General features: G+C 29.3%; 1 protein-coding gene across 2 annotated transcripts; it reads left to right on the forward strand.

Moving 5' to 3' along the window:
• Positions 1–534: 534 nt before the first annotated feature.
• On the forward strand, positions 535–23,561 carry LOC124532142 (juvenile hormone acid O-methyltransferase). Of its 2 annotated transcripts, none has more exons than XM_047106855.1 (5): positions 535–648; positions 18,956–19,538; positions 20,225–20,396; positions 20,628–20,736; positions 21,329–23,561. In XM_047106855.1, exons 2-5 carry the CDS (start codon positions 19,177–19,179, stop codon positions 21,505–21,507), a joined length of 822 nt encoding a protein of 273 aa, XP_046962811.1. In that variant the 5' UTR covers positions 535–648; positions 18,956–19,176; the 3' UTR covers positions 21,508–23,561. The 2 variants fall into 2 exon arrangements, with proteins under 2 accessions (XP_046962811.1, XP_046962812.1); XM_047106856.1 differs by having other exon boundaries at positions 18,970–19,538.
• Positions 23,562–24,294: the final 733 nt, after the last annotated feature.

A 24,294-nucleotide genomic window follows, 5' to 3' on the forward strand; every position in this document is an offset into this window, starting at 1 on the left:
TTTAAATAGTTCCAAAAAACAATTACTAATTATTCAATGGCTTTAGAGATGATAAACTTACGACTTGTACAAGCGTGCGCACAAACACACCTGTATTGTGCACCTGCTCTCTGTGTCACAACCGGGGAAAGATGAGAGAGCAGGACCAAAGTTTAACGATTTTCGAGGACGTAAAAACCGTCGATTGTTGTTTGTCAAAAATATACCTCATATAAACTATTTAATAATATTCAGGTTCATTAAAGTGAAATAACAAAAATTTAAGTGTCAAATAAGCATATTTCTTCTTTCAAACCAACATTAAATATATATTTTATTTTGAATATGTAAGTTATTTATCAGTAGAATGTTATTTATTAATGCGTACTCTGTGCTCGTACGTAGTAAAGAAACGTAACAAATGACTAGCCAACAAGGAATTGAATCTCTGCCATTACTAATTGGTTAAACGGCATTGACTAAGACGTAATCAGATTTACTGCGTAATACCTTCGTTCTTACTATAAACATAATTCATTCGAAGTAATTCATTTAGTTTCATTTACCGCGGACCAGGCAGTTCGCAATAAGTTTTTGTCTCCAATTCTGTAAGAAATTCTGTTCGAAGTATTTCTAACACAATCTTATTAAGCAAAGAACACTTCTAAAGTAAGTATTTTATTACATAAGTTTCTAAACTTTAGTATTAATTTTGTTTATCTAAAAATCTATTGTAATTGTAAACTTTTAAATCACGTACTCTTTTATATTATTTCGTAATTCCAATTTACTTTTTATGCATGTAATTGCATCATAAGTAATAAATTCAAATAATTTATATTTTATCAATCAATCAATCAACTGTATTATTTATCGTGTTATTTATTCAATACCAACGACGGCGTAACATTTATTTTAAAATCTAACTCAATTTTTCTAAACATATTTTATTTTAAATATTAATTTTTTAGCAGTGATATTTTTCTGTGGTTTTTAAGTACTAAGCCATTATATAAAACTTATACCAGGAGTTGCAGGAGGCAACGTCTATATTTTTTTCCTTAAAAACTTGGTATTGTTGTGGCATGGCCTTACACGTTCCTATCGCCAATACCATGATCTCAATAAGGAAAAATGTCATTTTTCTTTTGAAATCGGCATCAACACGGTGTATCATGGCAATATCTGGCAATTACATTTATCTAACCTAAAACGATATTCTTTGCTCTTGGCTGCTGAACTATTGATGATGATTACATCACTTAACGTGGAATAGTCCGTAATTGGCTATAGACTATTTTTTTTTTAAATCCGTTAATCCTTCCTCCATTTTTAGAATGCCCGGCAAAGTAGCTACACCTATTTACTTTTTAGGTTCTCATTATGAAGTTTACTTTAGACAAATAATTAGGCGGCCAAAAATAAAATATACGTTTATTGTTGTTTCGATATCTTCAAAAAGTCCATATAAAATATAAAACAGGCAGTTATTTCGAATTTACTGACAACAGTTATAACTTCAATGTTTTTTTATAAAAATAAAAGATTGTGGTTACTGAAATATGAACATGTATTTTTTTTAATATTGATTGTCGTATAACGATAAATAAGTGTAATGCTTCTACATTCAGTTTCTATAATAAAATTCCGCAGACATTTTTAACTTTGCCATTTCGTAAATTCAAATCGTTTATAAAAAATACATTGGTAAAAAAGGCATATTATTCGATACAAGATTTTGTTGATGATAAAAAAGCGAGGAATTAATACTTGTTGACTTCCAGGCAGGATATATTAATTTAAATAATTGTATTAACTAACATGACTTTGTATTTTTTTAAATGTTGAAAAAGAGTATCTACTGAGTTTCTTGCCGGTTCTTCTCGGTAGAATCTATTATCCGAACCGGTGGGAGCTTCACTTAATCGCTAAATGACGATTCAAAGTGCTTATAAAAGCGCACTTGAATAAAGTTTATTTTGATTTTTGATTATTTTGACATTGAATTTGTGCTTATTGTTACTAGCATTCAGGTTGCGTATCAACATAAGTTGGGTTTTCAACATTTTACGATGGAGTCGAGTATCGAATGTCAAATATGTAAGACATATTTTTTAAATATTAAGTGATTCTGTGACTTTACTCGCTCCATTTTCATAAAACTTAACTATAGCACACATACTTATAACTCTCTAATTTTATATTCTAGAGGAGTGAATTCAAAAAGTAGATTATATCTTTAGCCAGGACAATCCATACCAAATTTTATATAAATCGGGGCAGTAGCTTATATGTGAAGGTTATAGTCAAATTGACTTCGCTTTTTAATATCAGTGATATCAAAACGCAAAATATACCAATATCTCCCAATATTACATATATACATATATATATGAATATTGCATGTAAATGCACTCGACCACACAATCAATAACTTCAATTTAGTTGCATTCGCGTTGCTATTAAGCATACTTAATTTAATTTTATAATTACTTTTGATTCAATCAATAAATACAGTAAATATTATTTCAATTTTCTTCACAATTGTTTAATTATATTCGCGCAGAAAAGGAATGAGGTAATAGTTTGAAGTAAGACTGTTGTTGTTAATTGAAAAATGTTATCCATTAAAAATAGCAATATTCAAGGTTTATATAGTTACTCGTTACTTGTCACTCATTGTAGATAATAATTTATTTATTTTATTTACACAAATTATGCAAAGGTAAATAAACATCATTCTTAAGACATTCCAGTCTAGTTAGTCAAGCCAATGTTGATTAGGTTAAAATACACCTCAAAATAGATTAAAATACAAATATAAAATACACTAAAAATTAAACAACGATAACAATTAACTAACACTTACTCATACGACAAAATCAAATTAAATTTTAAGATAGGTACTTGTTTCTCGTCGAGTTTTCACAAGTGTAAATGTGATACAAGATTGTAATCTCATTCTATTTATTTAAATAAAGGTTTTCTGTATCGACTTTAGACATGTACAATTCAATTAAAGGTACAACTCCCAACTTGACTTAATATCCAAAAAAATCTTCGTGAGCATCTATGTCTTAAAAAGTAATCTCTAAAAATCTCGAATAGAATCAGTCACTAGTAATTAGCTTATTTAAGTTTTTATATACAAATAGTGATTACGATAAAACTATTTTACATAAAATATTATAGAATGTTCTGATACAAAGTATTGAGGTTACTCTCCCATAAAAAGCTGTGGGAAGCTATGAAAGTAACCATCTGTTCTAGTTTTGCTAGCTTTCGCCAGAAAAGTGCCCGAACCGTCGATGTATATAGGCTACCTAAGTGAAAGTTGTATGACAATATGTATTTTTAATTTTGCAAGGATTACAGAAAACAAAACAAACAAAGAAATAAGACTTTAATCATCACTATATTTCTGTGTAGACAGCCTTTCATATCTTACGATTTCTGTAATTATTTTACACGTAATCTTTCACCCATTATAACACCTAAATAAAGGTATTTTAACAATATCCATACAACATCCATAAAATAGATGTTAAATCGAAAAACAACCATATAAGTTGAAGGTCTTGTGTTATGAGTTGAAACGTAAAAACGCCTAAAAAAAGTATTATATAAGAAAACGTGAAATAAATTTATACAAACGAAAAAAATAGAATGACAATGCATGTTAATTTAGATTCTCATTAAAAAAAAATAATAAAAGCTCAATGTAAATCCAATTTAAATTAAATAAGCATTCCAAAACTGTAATTTTATAAAATGACGTAATTATAAACTTTTAATCAAAATAATGTAATTCACTTGAAGATACAAATATCGTATAAAACTCATGTTGTATATAAAACGTATGTACATCGTAGATAAACACCGCAAGCGCCTTCAGCGACGGCAAGTTACATAAAAGTACAACGTCTCTCATTCTCGGATTGTTACAGCTCGGGCGATACATAGCTTTAACTTCCGAAGCACACGCTCTGAAATATTTATTCCTGAAACGTAAAGATCGGGCGAGGGGGCGGTGGGGTTTATCCCGCGGTTTCCTTCCCGCCGTGTTTTACTTCGAGAATGGGAAGTCGCCGCCGACGGGTCGATATTACCAAAGATAATGCTACAGATATGATTTTACACTTTTTTGTAGCATTGAACTTAATAAATATGAAACAAACAATGTTATTAAAAATGTGACATATTATATTTTTGATTTATTCACAAGTATCATTAACATAGCGAAATAAGAGAATACATTGCTTTTTAACTATTGATGTGAAAATTTATTTACATACAAAATATACTTTAGATAACGGACTTACAACATATTTTACGATTATAAAATCACAATAATTGCAGACAAGAGAATATTATTTTAAAGAAAAATATTATTCGGTATACATCAAAAATACTGTTCGGTGAACACAGCGTAAATTACAAGCACATCATTTATAAGTTACTTATATAAATCTACTTAGTCAATGTAACCCTAAGGTGAAAATAATCTTTTTAATGCTAGTCAACGAAAATTTAATGTTTGTTTCTTATTATATCAGACCGTTCGAGAAATCAAAAGTCTATTTGTAAAGACTCATTCGATACAACCCATTCTTTAAATTTGTGTACAATATATTATAGCAAGCTTTTAACGAAATGAAATCTATTTGTACTCATACATCTGTGTAGCTGGCTCTAGTCTATGCCATTCCCAACCTCCAGTGGGGGGTACCCCCCACCGTTCGATTGTCTGCGGAGGCTGCCCCGCCGGTGCCATCTGATGTGCCGAGAGCACTCCAGATCTGCATAGATCGTTGCCTTCGTTTTTTCTCTATCGAAAAATCAATACTTACTGTTATATATAAATGGAAAGACAGTATTAATGTTCTTAAGAGCTTATTTGCCTCAGATCTCGCGATCAACTGAAAAATATTATTATTTTCATTGGATTATTCAAGTCTGATATTTATTCGATAATTGTATTTATAAAGAATATTTCGTAGTCAACTTAAGGTTAAACTATAGTAGATACCTACAAATTCTCTATTTCGTAGATATAGAGAATAGGCTGCGAAGGAGTTGAGTACATAATGTGAATGACTCTTCTCAAAACCGTATTGAGGTTTCCGCCTCTATCTCCCTCAAGGAGAAAGAAGCTCAAACACCGAGCAATAAAGCCTTCGCATTCAGCAAAACAAATACAACGCACATTCCAATGCTAGATATCATTCGCTCCGCCCACACAGTCGGCATGACGACTGTAAGCGCTCCCATTGGTCGCCGCGAAGCCTTCTCCATTTCGAATTGGTTATTTTTTTCTACGATTGAAATTGGCACTGTCCGTTTGTTCTGTACGAGTGCTGTACGCATGCGTGATCAGTAGGCGTCTACGTCACGTAGACGTATCTACGTTTAGGGCTACGAATGTTTTATTGGATTGCTCTCTCGGTTCTCATTCGTTTTTTGGATTCGAATGTGGATTTGTGGCCGCTTAATGCTCACTGCGCAGACGTGACTCACTCTTGTAAACCTTTCGCATATTCATATATTATTTTACAGCATTTATTGTAATAAGAGTCACAGTATTTTTATTATACGTGTATGTTAACTCAGTAAGTTATTAAAAACTATAACATGCCTTTAAAAATTGAAATAATTGAAGCAACTTAGTTATCGCGCTGAATCTTCAAAATGAATTATTAATATTTTAAAACGTCTTCATATTAAAATTTCAATTTGTGTTTCATTACTAAATAGTTCTTCATGCAGTGCTATTAGTTTGTATAATACCATAATGTATGTTAAACAATAGAAACAGCTGACACTATCTGTTTCGCACAGTATGGGATAGATAGTTCCGACCAGCCAATTAATTATATTATAAACCACTACCATACAACTAAACATACAAACGTACGCTTACGACGACATACGGTTCAAATAAGCAACGTTTTCGCTTGACAACTGCAATAACACACAGGCATCCATAGCAGGCTGTGTCCCGAACAATTTCATTTGCGACTGGGCGAGGATAGCGTTGTAATTACAACAACAATCGATAGAGGCGCCACCGTCTGCCGCACGTTTAATCTCGCCGGAATCAAAGGACCGTCGCCTCACACCCACACCAAACGAGATTCACCTATCAACTACTCCCGACGAATACTCTTATCTACACTCGATACATTGCTTTTTCTGAACGACGAAACGAATAACTGTTCTTCGAAACGCGCATTGTATATGAGACAGTCACTTTTATTTGTTTTTGAACTAGTCGAGTGGTAAATACTTTGTGTCTCGCAAGCCTATATCTGCAGCGGTATGCTTAGATGTCCTCAGAGCAGATAGTTGCATTTCCAGTATATGTATAACTATTCATGGAGTTTTATTAAAGCTTAACATTGTTTGACTCTAGTTTGAGCTTTTATACTGCCGCCAGTTGTTTCCATATTGTTTTGTAAATATTACCTCGCTGCTAATTGAATTCCTGAATCAGTTATTTATAATATGTATTAGAACGTTGTTTAACATTGTTCTAATAATATATTCTACGCTTATAATGTGTCATGAATATTTTGAATAAGCACACATAATCATTATTTATAAACAAAACACGATAGGTTTATTTTAAGCCAATGAAAATATTAAAGTGCTTGTAAAATAACCGTATATTTACAATTGAATTGAATGTAATATTTAGTTAAAAATCGTTTTATCTCTGGTAATTAGTTGTGTGGATATAATTCTACATAAATTCTTAAAGAAAACTTGCCTAAAAGGACATCTGTAAAATGACCTTTATCAAATCTTCCTAATTTTTACTATGAGTGAACAAAATCTTTTGCACACGCACGACAAAAAAGAAATATAATGAACTACGAATATTTGCGTAACATACACTGTTTTTGGGAAGTATAATATCGATTAAGATATAATAGGTTGTGCCGCTTCAATCGAGAGCTTGTATTATGGCAGCACGTATTGATTGTCAATAATACGCGTTTCCTCGTCGTTGTTAGACGATGCATAGTTTCGCTAAATTATCGCCTGCTACATCATTTTACGTGAAACGTTAGGATCGCACAGAAATTATGAAAGGTTGATTCTAATTTCACGTTTATTATTTATTTATAATATAATGAATATGTTTACAGATGAGATGTATAATCTTGTAAATATAGTTATTTTATTTCAGAAACAGACACGCCACTGCTTAGCGAATTAATTATTTTTTCCATCAGTCGAATTATGTAAAAAGAATTATTTTAATGATCCGAAATACTTATAAACTTGTCATTGATCATAATTATATAGTGAATTAATTTTATTATCAATTATACGAGTATTGATAAATATATACGAAATTGTTTGTTTAAGTGTTTGTCCTTACATAGAGTCAATATCCCATGAACTAAACTTTACTACTCAAATTAGTTTAATTATGACACAATTTGAAATGTAATAAATAAATATGTATTCTAAGCAGGTAAAATATTATTGTTATATTAGAATAAATTGTCAAGTGAATCTAAGCGAATAACAAGAAACTTACAGTTTTTGAGTCGTAAATATTTTTATGTATCCCGGCTTAATTTAACGCTGAGGTAGCAATGTAAAAGTTGGAACGGTCTCGCATTCAGCACTATGTATAAAGGAGTGCTCCACATAACGCTATGTATTTTTTTTTTTTTTTTTTTTTTTTTTTTTTTTTTTTATGGTATAGGTTGGCGGACGAGCATATGGGCCACCTGACGGTAAGTGGTCACCATCGCCCATAGACATTGACGCTGTAAGAAATATTAAGTATTCCTTAAATCATCAATGCGCCACCAACCTTGGAAACTAAGATGTTATGTCCCTTGTGCCTGTAGTTACACTGGCTCACTCACCCTTCAGACCGGAACACAACAATACCGAGTATTGTTATTTGGCGGTAGAATAACTGATGAGTGGGTGGTACCTACCCAGACGGGCTTGCACAAAGCCCTACCACCAAGTATTTGAATCTTCAAGACGTAGAACGTAACTTACAGTACCATGTTACTTAGCCTGTAAATTTTATATTAATTTATTAACAGTTAATTCATTTTGTCAAAGTCATTGATTACTTTTCGGCTGTAATGACCAGAGTTTTATTTAGTATTTATTTATTGAAATTTTTGCATAGAATACAATTTTAAATTGTTTTTTGTTACACAATCGAAAAATAGTAATGACTTTTTAATTTGCTTCTGAAGGGCAAAGGCTTTTCCACTTCTATTGGGCAGAAGCGTTCAAAGTTTAACCCACAATGTATTTTCATTTGTTGGTAGGTTTAGGCGTACGTTTATTAATCTTAATATCCTTTTAATATATACCAAGCGACAGAATTACATTCTACAAACCACGCTACTTATAGAATAGGAAGCGAGTGTAGGTAATGGCGCAAAATAGTGACGCAGTATTATTGCAGTGGGTGGTGGGATCCCCCCCCACATACCCACCTCCTTCCACCCGAGAGCGACTGAAAAGTCCGCGAGAAAAATAAGATCCGCACTCCGTCCTGCTTATTCTTAGGAAAGCTTTTTGTATATTTTTGTATACTTTTTCTTTCGGTGTGCCGGCCAGGCGTTTGTGAGCGTTAGTAAATAATACTTTGTATGTAGGATTGAACTTAGCGACGGTACAAATTTTAATTTCGGACCGCACCATTTTTCTTCAGAGTCCCGTTGTGGATTCAATTTTTTTCATTAAGAGTTTGATGTCATACGATATAAAATACAATCAAATCAAAGCAACATTATGTCATCATTTATAATAAAAATTTGAAATGTAAAAAATAAACCCCTTTCCTCGAAAATTACATTATAACTGTTTTTAGAGAGCAACACATTGATTGTAGTTTTTTTATCTTTACTAATGCTAAATCAATTGTCAACATTAATAGTGTAATACAAAAAATATATAATTTACAATAATAAATGTTTCTAATTTTATTTCGAAATATATAAATAGTAAATAATATATTATTTTTAATCAAAAAAAAAACTTTTGCTTAGTGACTTGTTAATATAAAAGTGTAAATAATTTACATCAAAGGAGAATTGTGTATCTCCATACACATGATATAGCTTAATCCGACAAAAAAATATATACAAACTACACTTTTTCCTTTAAAAAATCTACATAAATAAATTTTACTTTCCGGTTCTAGTTTTTATTTACACTTTTAGATGATTGGAAGAGTCATATTCCACGCCCCTTTGAAAATAGAGCTAAAAATTTATAAGACAGTAATTTACATGAAAAATAAAATCACCTTAGTTACCTTAACAATACTTACTATTTTATTAAAACATTGAACTCAGTTAAGTTTTGGCAGTTGATAAAGTGAACTGTCCACAAAATATAATGTAGAAGGCAAAGTTACAGATGGAGGTATCAACTTTTATTAGGTGAGGATTCGAACCACCTCGCTGGCTTGCTGTACGTTGGTTCATATTTTTTGCATAGATTACAATATATGATTTATAACTTTTTTCTCATTTCAATTGAACGATTTTACATCTATATCATATTAATGATTTATAAAAATATTATCTCAATGATTATCATGAATTAAGTAGCACAATCCGTATAAATCCGGAATAGTACAAATTCAGTACAATCTTTGTCTTTTCCTAAAATATATGTGAACATTAAAGACAATTTGAAATTTAAAATTTCACAAATTCTTTAAATTCGCTTATACGAGTATAGTAGCATAAATCTCGGGAAATATTTCTTCGTTTACATTTCATATGTATATTACAAAATTTTATTTTTAATAAATAATTATTTAATTTCAATTTAATTAATTTTATAATTTTAATTTCATTTAATATTATTATAATGAATTTTGTTATAAATATATTAAGAAAATTAAAATATGTTTATAATTAATTTTATTAATATACAGTGTTATTGGTAATTCGACGTATATCCGTTAGGAGGTGCTAGGGTTGACTATTTGCAATAATTTTAACCCCCATATGTATGACGCAAAAGTGAGCCGCCATCACCACATCGATCGATTTGAAATAATTTCTTTCATTTTATACATTTTTGGAAAGCTAAGAAAACGGTTATGTTTTTAAATAATCTGTAGGCCGAGTTTCATAATGACTTTTTTAGTTTTTGAGGCTTTTTGTTAAAAAAAGAAATATTTAAATAATTACATTTTCTTACTCGCATTTATAAATTTGGATGTAATATTCATCGATTCTTCAAGCTTTTTTAAATTCATTTTACATTCAATTCATTAAGGAAATCAAAAAAAAAACTGAATAAAGTTTTCCTTGGTTTATATTTTCAGTAGCTTCACTGATTACATAATTTACTCTTAAGATATAAAATACGAAAGGTACACAAATATTTTTACACGCTCTGACTGATGTCTGTCAGGAAATCTTCCAAAATTAAACGTTTACAAATACATATAACAATAAATCTTTTTATATTGTTCAAGATAACAGCCACTATTGGTCATCATACTAAATCTGTCATCGCATGTCATCAGTGGTATTGTTAATCTTTAGTGTCCAATAATAAAAAGACCTAAGTCGAATACAAATTTATTTCCTACCTTTCTTATTTATTGATTATTTAATACCTTTTGTATATATATTTTTGTAACTGTAGTAATTAAATTCTAAAATAAAATATATTCATGATAATTAAAAGTAAGCGCGGATATTAAAAATTACATTTTTTTTAAAACAGCGCCCTCTAACGAAAATTTTCTTAACAATCAACCCGAGTAAGCCTCCTGTTGGAGTAACTGAATCTCCATATTACAATTTGAACTGATGTGTAAGTTGAGATGTAGATGGCTCTCACAGCGTTAACTGAATAAGTAGCTTGAAATAAATACTTACATCGTTTGCAGTATTTGATATGATCCTAAAGTTATTTATTAGCTAATAATTATAGACGTTAATTAAATCTAAGTCTTTCATATCGATTGAACTCATTTAACACACCCAATGCAAAATAAAATATCCTATTCACTTTTATAAGACTGACAGGTAATAGATGTTTCAGGATAGTAAAATATTTTAATTTATATTTAAACGAATAACTAATATTAAATGTTTTAATTAAACAATTGAGTCGATCATCATAAGAATTATAATTAAACGTAAAATTACGGTTACTTTAAAGCTGTTTTTTCCATAAATAATGTAGGTAATAAAATACGGGATACTAGTCTTAATTACAGTGATGTCAATTAGTATAGAAGAAGCTTAAACGTTTCTAAGCCTACGACAACTCTTATGACCTCAAACATAACCTGCCTTAATGTCTGAACCATTGGGACTTCAATAAGAGACCAATTTTAACCGGCGTACGGCGCTTAAACAATTTATTTCGGCACCCGACTCTTTTACGCCGACGGAAATGACGTAAGTGTGACAAAGAAACCATACCAATTTAAAATTTTGATAGTAATGTCCGTAGGGCAATGCACTCACTAACTGGTTGGGAGAGGACGAAAGTACGATTTTTGCAATAATTTGAGTTAACCACTTTAAAGACATTTTTAAATACATTACTAAAGTATCGTCTGTTTTCTTTACAAATAAAAAAGAGTAATTCTTTGTTAGTTACAGTTAATTAAAATAGTGAAAATTGGGTGAGTCGTTAAAGTAAAGTATATTTTATTTCTTTGAGCACTCGACAATTTAGATAATTTTATTATTACATTAAGAAAGAAGAAATTATAATATTGCTACTTATACTGATGAAGTAAACATCAATTTCAAATGAAATCTTAACAGGAGAGGTAAAATGGTTTTATAAAACCTGACAACAACAAATAAGTATTCGATTTTAGAGAGGTGAAATTTCTCATCATCAAAACATATACTCATCTCGTTATCTCGAACTTTAAAATTCCATAAGCAGACAGCGATCGTAAAACTTTTTACTGCATTTAAACGAAATTGTTGTCTATCAATGCACTATAAACGCAAGGTCAGCTACTTTCTCCACTCGTATGTATATACTAGCACAATGATACAAATACACTGCCTTCCCATACATCTCAGTACAATCCGTGACTTTTTCCAACTTTCACTCACTGATTTCATCATCAAAGCCTAAGGTCATTTACTCGAAGGTCGACTATTAAGATACAAGCTGTAAGGAATGTTAGATATAATTCCGAACAAGTTTTATTTTTATTTATCAAACGAGATAAATAGACCAACTGATGGTGTGCTCATAAATACATTGGCAGTGGGAAATGTTGGCCGGAACTATCATAGTCAAAGAGTTGGATCTCTTTGACTGTAATAAGCTTACACAAAGTCATATCACCATAAAATTTTTAACTTATTGCTTTTTTACTTAAAAAGATCAGATAAATATCAGCTTTATAAACATTAAAACACTTGGTTGTAGGGCTTTGTGGTAGCTATCAGCGGGATTACCACCCTCTCATTTTATATTCTACTGCCAAACCGTATTGTTGTGTTGCAGAGTAATGTAACTACTGGCATAAGGAACATAACACCTTAGTTCCCAAGATGGTGGTAATTAGTACCTACTAGAGAAACTAAAAATATTTCATTCATAACTAAAATAGTAATGGCAGAAGCACTTACCATCACATAACTCATTTGCCAGTCCGACTTTGAAACATCGATGAAATACGGGTAAATGATTGATAAATAATAATTATCATTTAAATTCGATTATATTATTAGACGAATATTAATTTCTCGTTGTTCGATATAAGGACTTGTAGTAATATTATATCTCTGTCATCTATCATCTCTTAAGTGAATGAAGCACCTGACATAAACAAAACCAGCCAGCTCGATGCGTCACATAAAACAACTACATTTATTGTTAAGAGAACGAGATATGTAACGTTTCGAAATATAATAAAAAAAAACTTTAATAGCATCTTGACATTTAAATAATTATCCTACTTGAAGTTTTACTAGATTTATTGGAAATATTGAACTTAAATATTTTCTTGCATAACAATGACTTCTCTGCATAGGAATACAAATCTAGTGAAAATATGTTTGACCACAAGAGGTTTATTCTATATACAAAAGAAAAAATATATATTTATTGATTACCTACATCATGATTTTCCACACAATTAGAGTCGGTATTCGCAAGTAAAGATAATTGTTATAATGATAATTATTATTCAAAGAAACCGATTAAGCTTTAATTAAAACAATTTTATATGATTTACTTGTATTTAAAAATTTTAATTAAACAATTTACTTCATTTTAACAAGTCAACATTTAAAAATATATACGGTAAAATAAAATTCCCTAAATACGAGCCCTTTCTCCCGATCTTGAGCATTGAACTCGGGCGGGGTGACATTGCGAACGACTGCAGTACAGAACCGCTCACGAATTTTGATACTTGAACTTATATTATTATTAAATAAATAGTATTTTATTAATATACAAATATTAAACTACGATTTTTTTAGCTAGTCACAGTAAAATGTATACGTTAGGGCATCATTTCGATTAAGAATTATTTCAGAAACAATTAATACTTCTTTAATTTGGATATACTAAAATATAATCAATCCAATTATAAAAAAAAACAATATTTCATAATTGTGTAAAAAAATAATCAAGTTTTTACGGTTTTTCTTTTCGGAGATGTACATATATTATAAATACAGTTATATACTCAAATGCAGCTTACCCAATGTCTATACAACGACGTACGTTATTCTTCCTTTTTTTAGGACACTTTGAAATACAACAACAAAAATAAGTAACAGCTCTTTTAGACTGAATCGTCATTCCGATCTAATGAGAATTATTCTTTTATATATTAGCTCAAAACAAAAGACATAGAAACTCATAAAATATTATAAGTAAACCAAACGTCCGCAGTTATAAATATATAACAACTACAAAACTACTACTTCGATACAACAAAAGCAGTAAACATGTTTCTGATTTTAAATTACTTTGACATCATATTTTTTGTATATATAGACTATTAAAATCATTGAGATAATTATCGGTTCCTCATCCTAAATAATAAATTAAAACCATTGACATACTAGTATATTAAACAATTAATCCCAGAAAAGATAAGGGCGTTTAATTTTTTCGAAGAAAGTTTAACGATATATAGTAGTGTAGTACCAACTTCTTGTACACATTTAACTACAAAATGTAATATTGTATTTCTTGTAATATCACTCTTCAATTGAGCTATTAAGTCAAATTCGAAACTCATCTTAGAAAACCATCGTCATTGCCTCTCAAAATTCTTCTTTTGTTTTAAAATTGTATAATAATCGTGGCCTATATATTTTGTTTTACTGTAAAGTTTATTGTGAAATCTCATAAGGTGATATGTGACATTGAATATAATAGTAATAACTTTATTTTAGCTTAAAACATATATAGTAATATGATTTCTCTGTTAGGAGACATATTTTTTATTATTTAATTGAAAGGCAGCTTAAAGTACATATAATATTTTTTAACAGTTTTTTATTTTTGAGTTTTCTAAAATAATCATTCAGTATTTTTACTAGAGAATAATGAGCTTAGTACCTTATTCTGATGAATAAACATCATTAAAGAAACATCTCCAAACTGATTCGGGTTTCCTAAAGGGCATTGAACGTTAAGAGCTCTATCGAGATTTCTACAGTTCATGTAATAATAATCAATTTTCAAAAAATAGTCTAAATTATTATAAAGTTATTTAAAAGTTACAGTCATTATTTTATTAATATAACATTTATAAAATTTTTGACTGAACTCTGTACGAAATTGTGAAAAGGAAATTCTCTATATGCACCGTTTTACTGTCATATCATAGTGTCTTAAACGGTAGTATTTGAACCTGGACAACAAACGGTTTTGCGATTAGAGAGAGTAATAAATGTACATAATTGTTTTTGACCAACCAATCTGTAATAAACAAACAAATTGATGTTTCGGACGACGAAATATACTCACGGCTTAATTCTGCTATTATTTTAGAGTAAACCATACTTAACATCCGATGATCAATAGTCGTTCTAGTTTTTGTATTAAAATGATATTTATCTCCACCATGTATCAAGACTGCTTAACGCGGCTCACTTTAAATGTACAGTGCACTTGCATTATAGCGTATGGATGCACTGTCTTGAATTTTTTTCGCCGGTTTTTAACTTCGTCCTTGAATTTCAAGTTTAGATTACAGCCTGCACATTACCAAAATGCGTTGGTTACACACAGGTGCAATACTTCATTTACAAACATTACTTACATACATACATACATACGGCTACGGTATACTTGTACGGATTACGTATACTTTTATATGCGGGTGAATCATATACTGAAATAAAAATCGTTTTTGAATGGTTAAGCCGTGTAGCCGTGTATAATAAAATTTTAAGTAACAAAACTAAAATAATCCCAACAATTTTTGTATCAAATATAAATAATATATTTTTAAAATTGTACTAAAATATTTATCATATTCAAATAATATTAAGAAAAAAGAATAATAATTTAAACACCGGCAATATTTTCCTAAATGAATACGTGTTTTAAACGTTCTTTAATTGAAGACAAGCACATGATCAATGCAAATCACATTAGGCTAGGTCAAGACTCCTAACCCAGCTGAGTAGATTCGACTTCAATAAAGGTAATAAAAAAGGTGAATAACGCAGACCCAGGGCAATGCACTTTTTCGTGGACGGTCAAAGAAGATCGAATGCGCTTGGTCCTACACAACATTTGTGAGCAGCATGACAATGTCATCAATACAATTTAGAGCATTTTAAGTCTTAACCAGTCTACACATACCTTTATTTATCGTTTGCAAAATATTTCCACTTAGTACGTCTTAAAATCGAGACGTAGCCAGCCAAAAAATGCTACCATCCTAATGGAAAAGCCACCTTGTAATGCATGCAATTGATATTAATTTCAAATGATATAACCCAAAATAACCACATACAAACCATCCGTACTTAAAGGAACATACGAAAATAACGTCTAATTCCAAGGTCGTAAGGTAAATAATTTAAGGAGCAATATTTAAAAAAACGTAATGCATACGCAATGGAATGCAAACGCGAGGTGGGTACATGCGAATCAGTTTAGCTAAGGTCATGATATAGAGGTGCATTGGCGAATATATTTTCGGTCATCAGTGAAAAAAATTGTACTGCAATAGATTAAAGCAATTCATTTGATTCGTAGCTGAATATGTATGTGGGTATGTAGTTTTTTAATTTTATTTTATTCTATATTTCAATTTTTGATATCTTTGGAATTAGTCACAGGAAACTTATCAGATAAATTCACGTTTAGTTTAGAAAAAATTAACCAAGCTGTAGTAATCATTGGACTACATACAAGAATTTAGCAGACGTATCTATATTGTAGTAAATATTTCAAAACTGTCTTATTCTGGTAATTGGATAGGTTTGTGCCTAATGTCAGTCAAACCGTTACGTTACTTAAAACATAAAACCTAGTAATTCAATATATATTGCTAATCATAAATTAAAGTGAAACCACCAATCAAAATGATAAAAAATGTACACGGTTAAGAATTAAAACCAAATTTTATAGTCCTTCATTAAACCTTACTTTAGACGATAAACGAAATAATAAAATTTAGTTAATAGCCTTACTCATCACACCAGTGCTTATAAAATTCAGTACCTTTAATAAATATAACAGTATACGACGAAATTATATACAACCTCAATATCTTGAAGCATTTAAAAATATTTACTAACTTCAGAATAAAACTATCGAAAAAATATTTCCAGTCGTAATTTCATTATTTCACTTACTCAGTACATAAAACTAAGTACGTCTTCGTGATGTCACCGAAACATAGCTTAAAGAAGATAAATAAAAATAGCTGAGATCAAGGCCAACGATTTATACGACGATACAAAAGAATGTTCAGTCGAAGAGGTTTTCGATCAGATGGAGATAACTGAGTCTATTTTAGGCTAAGTATGAATTACACTAGTTACAATATATGTGTTGAGGAAAATGCGAAGAGATACTTGTGATAGGGTATTTAAAATCATTCTTTCATTGCAACCATAGGCGTTATGAATGGAAAATTTATATGTACTTAACGCTTATCTGTTTTGAAGATTATTTATATTTTAATTTCAAAAATCTTTTGTTATGTTTATTCTATAACAAATAACAGAACTAGTTTCTTGAAATCGTTGGTAAACTAAAATATTTCAACGGAAACGATAAAACAAATGATTGATAATAAATTTTAGAAAGTAGCAGCTTAAAATGTTTTAACGAAACAAAACCTTACCGAAGAAATATTTAGATAATATTTAATCGACTTCGAGCTTTCCTTAACCATTTACATAATTTAAAAAATATTTTATCTTGGGAGTACCAATACAGAGCCAGATAGAACCAGACCATTCATTATATTCGTATAAAATGAAAATGACTTCATTCATATACATGTATTTGAATAAGGTACAAAATAATTACATAACAGACGACGGATCCAAATACGGTACATACCCAGGAATATAACAAAATTGATGAGTATCCCAACCCTTACACTAAGTGTTTATAAAAGTGATAAAAATATGGAAAGTATGTATATTTTATTTTTATTAATGGTACTTGATTAAATAGGTATAAAGTTATGAAAATATTCACACAGCTTAATTGGTTACTGTCAAAAAAATGCTTCAAGTTTGGCGCCATGGCGAACTCTAAGGTGCTATAACAATCGTTTTCTAATATGACATAGTGAATTAAATTTATTTAATCGTTTAACCAGGAAGATATTCGCAAATAATATTCGAACAAGTTATTTTCTTTTACATCAAACAAACTTCTAAATTTAAAACAAAATCTGAACTCTTTTCTATAAAAAACCGTAATACATACTAAGGGTACCTACTTGTATCGTAAGTAAATCACAACGTCTAATTTTGATGTGTTATGAATATTGGATTGCAAGGAATTTAATATTTTTAACACATCGATTCTAAGAATGCTAAATTTCATTAAAATATAGAATTTTCATTATTTTTTTTGTAACTTCTTTGGTAAAACCTTTACCTTTATTTATAAGAACAAAAAAGATAAAAAGCACTTAATATTTCAGTGTATAAAACTGTAAATGTGTTTTAAATCGATATCTGTTATAGGTTTTACACTCCGAACCACTGGAAAAAATGACACGACGGATTTATGAGTTACAATTACAATAATCTTACGGACTTATTAAAATGATGTACTAAACTTTCGTTACACGTTGAATACAGCATTTTTCGATGCACTTTATTACATTCAGTAAGCATTTTAAATGAAAAATGTGAACAATTGAAGATATTTAATCAAAAAAACAATCTTCATTGAATTTAAACTGAATCCACTAAGCATGAATGCATTGAAAATACAATTTAAAATGAAATTATTATATTTCGAGATGTAATATCTCTTAATTGGCTTTCTTTAAAAATATATTGACTTTTTTATTTTTATAATTGCAAATGTGTACAAGTCTGTAAGAATATGAGTGGCCTGCGATGTACTTTTTGTTTTTTTGTCAGTTAACATGTAAGTCAAAAAACAGGTTCTACACGATAGTACTGAAATACTACATATTAACTAAAATCTTCTAAAATAATTATTATGAAAAATTATTTGTCTTACTAAGGACACACAAAATGTGGATATTTAAATAACTATTAGAAAAAAACGTCGAACATTAAAGAAATTATTAAATTTTAAGATATTACATAATACCTTTTATTTACCCTAATTCGTCTACTTCAAAAAATATTACATATTAAAAAGTTTTCATAAGTAGCATTTGGAATTTTTATTTTTACAATTAATTATTTTTTTCTAACTATACGATAAAGAAAACAATTTATTAAAATATAACATGCCGATATTTCTCCAATAAGGGACATATTACGTTTATGTATGTGTGTAGTACTTCATTTTCAGATATCGAGAAAAAGTCCTCAACCAGACTAAACCCTGCTTTCCTCGACCATCTTTGCCACAGTAGTCGACGATGTCGTGCATCGGTGGCACATATAAATACTTACGAACAACCACGCTCCTGACGAGACTGCCCGCCGAAACCGAGCCGAACGCAGCGACTTAACGCACGCGCACCCGAATAAAATATAACCCTCCAAAGATACAAAAATGAACAATGCTGAACTATATCAGAAAAGCAATACTTTACAAAAAAGGGATGCCCTTCAATGTTTAGAAGAGTATGCGAAAAAAATTAAATGGAAAAACGACGGAGATACAGTTATAGATATAGGTTGCGGAGATGGAAGTGTTACGACGAGTGTCCTGAAAAAGTTCATACCCAATAATTGTAAGAGAATTGTAGGTTGTGACATTAGCGAAAAAATGGTCCAGTTCGCTAATGAACACCATGCGAGTGACCACACCAGCTTCACGGTGCTGGACATTGAGGGTGACTTGCCGAACGAGCTTCGAGGAAATTTTGATCACGCCTTTTCGTTTTACACCTTGCACTGGATAAAACATCAAGAGTAAGTCTATTTAAAATGTTATACTAACGATATTTGATATAAATTCATAATTAGCTGATTATAATTTTTTTTTTCTGAATTTTTTATTTATATTATAATTATTGCATTATTTAATTAGTGAACAACTTATCATTCTATAGACTTTAAATTAAAACAATATATATCTCTTATTATTTTTTTCACTGTGGATAAAATTATGAAAGACAAGGAGTTCAGCATAAACACACGTGTTTAACATGTCCTTCAAATTTGTCAATGAAAACGATAACAAAAATGTAAAACGCTTTGGAAATTGTTAAGATGAATTTCTATACGTTTTAGATTCTTTGTCGTTGATTGTCGTTTAATTCGTGTAATTGAATTATTAAATTAATTGTTTCCAAATCTATATATCTAATATTTAAAATAGTTATACATATATAAATTGAATGTTTATAATAGATATTAAATATCATCATTTAATGATTTAGCATTAATTATTTTTATTTCCAGTGCCCATAAAATCTAGCAAATATAAAAATAATTATGTACATACGTAATACATGGACTACATACATATTATGCAACTATAAATTAAAAACTAATATGGGTACACTTATGAAACATACAATACACAAATTAGGAAAGATTTTAGTGTTAGCGACAGAAACAATACGTTATTTTAAAATTATCATTAACCATTTCAGAACCGCATTTTCAAATATACATAGTATGCTGGCAAAGGGAGGTGATTGTCTCTTAATATTCCTGGGCCATATGCCGGTATTCGACGTGTACCGCATCTTGGCTCGCACCGCAAGATGGAGCTTTTGGCTGAAAGATGTCGATCGCTTCGTATCGCCATACCATGATTGTCAGGTAAAAGTAATTTCTATTATTTCAAAAAATTGTGGACATAGATCAATCGAATATTTCTTTATTTATGAAGTGAAATTTACTATTTTGGAATATGAACTGTTTTTACGATATTGATAAAAAAAAAAACTAGGAAATAAAATTCACTCTTAAATAAATCATATAATATCATTATATTTGACTTTGTAGTCAAGCTCAATAGTAATCACCAAATCTTTAATTTTATTGTTTTAGGATCCTGAAAAAGAAATTAAAAGAATGATGATCTCAATCGGATTCACTGCGGTGGAAGTCAAATGCACAGAAAAGTCATTCATCTACACCAGCCTTGAAGCTGTTAAAAGTAAGGTTATGATAATACTTTTCAAATGAAATGCGTGTACTTATGTAATACAAGCGAGCAGTTTGTACGAGCGTTTGTACGTTGTTTGATTAATTTGCCTCGGATAAATCGATTCCAACACTGAGTGACAAAATTGTACAATTATTTTTGTATGAGTCAAACAAAGATTACTCCAAACCCGTCTAAAAAATATAATTTTAAATAAAGGCCAGTTTAAGAACAATTCAGATTTTAAAATGTATTATGTATGTATGGTATTATATGGTTAGGAAAATTAATAGAGATTTTTTTATGACATGAATTGCCTAAATTCTTACATGGGATAGCTATAATGTTTACGTATTTATAACAACTGTGCCAGCCGAGATAGATACGTTAATTTTCTTTGAAGTCGCGATTCCAACCAATGGAAGCGACACTGAAGTTTTATGGTGCTTAATTTGCATTGATATAATTTATTTGGCTTTTTGCATACACCAAATGACATTCAGCTACCACACATGCACTGTAACTTTGTCGTGGATTAATCTCAAGCTTAACAGAGTTGGCGTGGGACATTTGTAGACAATTATTTTTTTTTTTTTATTTCTAGGAGCTGTAACAGCAGTCAATCCATTTAAAATACCAAAAGAAATGCAGGAAGACTTCCTCGATGATTACGTTAAAATTGTTCGAGATATGCAACTTATTGACCACGTTAATAATAATTTAGATGGGCCGGTCAGCGTCAGAACTAACTACAACCTGATCATAGCCTATGGAAAGAAGTAGCTGATTATTGTGTGAGACATTTCCTGCCAGTACAAAATTTTTTATAAGAAGGTTTTATTTAATCTTTACTTTTAAATATTTTTATTTATTTTGACGTTTTAAATTTTATTATATAAGTTCTACAATATAAACTATTTATGTAATAAAATACCTTAATTATTTTTAGGTTAATATTGTATTGGTTTTTATAGGCATTTGTTTGCAATGTGTTTTTTTTTTGTTTACGTAAATTCTTTTTTGTAATAATTAAGTTATAAGACGGTTATAAGGGTGACTAATAGATTTATTTTTATTGTTTAAATAGAATATAAGTCAAAGCTTTATTATGAGCTTGGAAAATCTAAGCACTATTATTTATTTAAGAAACACAAATTGTTAACTCTTTTTTGTTTTATGTTAATGTTTCCTTATATTGAAAATTTTATAAATAAGGGTTTTTATAGTATTTTGGAGCTTAGAACTCCAACTAGAAATTGTATGGAACCATATAAGTATTTTATGTGGTGGTAATATTTTGTAATGTTTTGATACGTTCAAGATTCTATTCCAATTTTGAAAAACTCTCACAAAAAAATAAAAAATAAAAATTTTAAGCTACCTGAGGTCCAATTCAATTTATTATGTAAGTTATTTTACGATCCCGATGATTAATTAAATTAAGAAAACTATACACATATCATAACAGGATATTTAATAACAATATCTCTTTATAATTTACTATGTTATATATACTATGAATATAGTCCAGAATCCAGATGGATATCTTTATAAGCTCACTTAGGTTGCATATATATATGAAACTCAACCATGTCTTTAATTTCATTGGCGTAATCAATTCAATATATGGCTGTTTAAGTGATTATTATTTGTAAATGGGTATATATTTCAGTAGATTTATTCTGTAAGACTCAAAACTCTTAATAGACTACGTTCGTACATATTTAGAAAATTATTATGTGTAACGTTACAACAATTAGAACATTCAGAGGCACATGCGTAAAATATCAATTTAAATAATTTCACAAGAAAAATAGGAAGAGAGTTCTTGCAGAGTACTGCTTAATTCTAGTTCATTTTTTCCTATTTCCGAGAATGGATAAGAATCCGTCTTTGCATGTAACTATATTGTTTGACACATTGTGAAATAACTCATAAATATAAATTAATCCTATATTTGTACAACTACTTGATTTGACTTAAAATCAATTTTTATTATTTCCAAATTTTAATCAAAACATATGTTTAGAAAAAAAACTTTTTAAAATGTTTAAATAACTTAATTCAAATAATGACGTTTACACATAGACTATAAAAAAATTATTAAACTTAACTCTTGCCTCCAAAGTATGACTACATAATAATTTTAAAAAAAATCGCCTCATTTTAAATCTTAATAATTATTTTAAACCTTAACTGAAATTAAATTTGATAAATAATAATGGTCAGCCTTAAAATAAAATACATGAAAAAAAATGTTTACATGTGAGAATGTATTATTAATTTTCTAACAGACATTGGTTAACGTTTTAAAATAGTTCACACCTCTACTAAAGGCAAATTAAAATGTATATTTGGAACATAGACATAATTAGGTACCTACCTAGGTATTTAGGTATTTTATTGGTCATTCTATAGAAAGCTATTAATAATAATTGTATGACTATACACCACAACGTACAAACATTCCACATTAGTATCTTTATGTATTAACTATTAGAATTTTAATATTTCTCCAATTAATGACTAGGTATAATAAAACAATTCAGTTTGTAATATCAGTATAAATTCAATAAATCTTACGACTCGAGAGTAATTAAAAATTTCAAGATAACAAATATGTATTTAATAGGAAGCTTCGAATAAGTGAATATTTATTTATCCTTGTTCTAAAAGGAATAAAACAAAATATATTGTCTCGAGCACAAAAAATATTTGCAAAATGTAAGGTCAATGTTGTTTTTTGCATATTAAAGCGTAAATTGAAGCTTATTTTAGTGGTAATAGAATAAAATTATTGTATTAAGCGAAATAATAAAAAATATAGTTGATTGATATTTGTTTATTTTTCTTTATTACATAATATAATTCCGGGAGCTTACTTTAAGTTTTCTTCGTAAATCGATTAATTACAATCATGCACAAAATATTTCCATTTTTAGACGTCATGATAGTCTTTAACAGGAATTCTCCATAGAAAAAAGACGTACCCAAAAATGTAGCACCTATTTCTTTAAAGTTAAGAGAAAAATAATAAGATCCCTGAAATTGAAACCGATACAATTATGAACTTAAAAAATAAATTATAAAAAACAAAAACAGTTAAATAGTTATTTAATTACCTTATTAACAACGCAGTTTGGAGATTTAAACACAGCGTTAATGATACCACCGAATGAAAAGTGTTTGCACGGATCAGTTACTTTATACGTCCATAGTAAACTTTTAGTATTACTCTTCAACGAATAGACCGTTATTTTGATCTGTAAACATATTTTATTTAGTTATTAAATACTAACATCATGATTATCGCTTTAGCGCCAATGATTCTGGTCACAATATCTAAGCAATAATTATTATTATTTCACTGACTATAAAAGCGTAAGCCAGCCGTAATTTTAGCGTTACTTAGATAAATACGGAATGATGACAAACTTTTGGATAAAAAATGTTTATTTTCGTTATCATATATTCAACGTTCTTTATAAAATTCATCTGATTATTGTGGCTCGAAATCCGTCGTAACAAGTTATTAAATTATAAAATCTCAAATAAATATCTATTATATAC

Source organism: Vanessa cardui, chromosome 8 (genome assembly GCF_905220365.1).
Source record: "Vanessa cardui chromosome 8, ilVanCard2.1, whole genome shotgun sequence".
NCBI classification, from domain to species: Eukaryota; Metazoa; Arthropoda; class Insecta; order Lepidoptera; family Nymphalidae; genus Vanessa; species Vanessa cardui.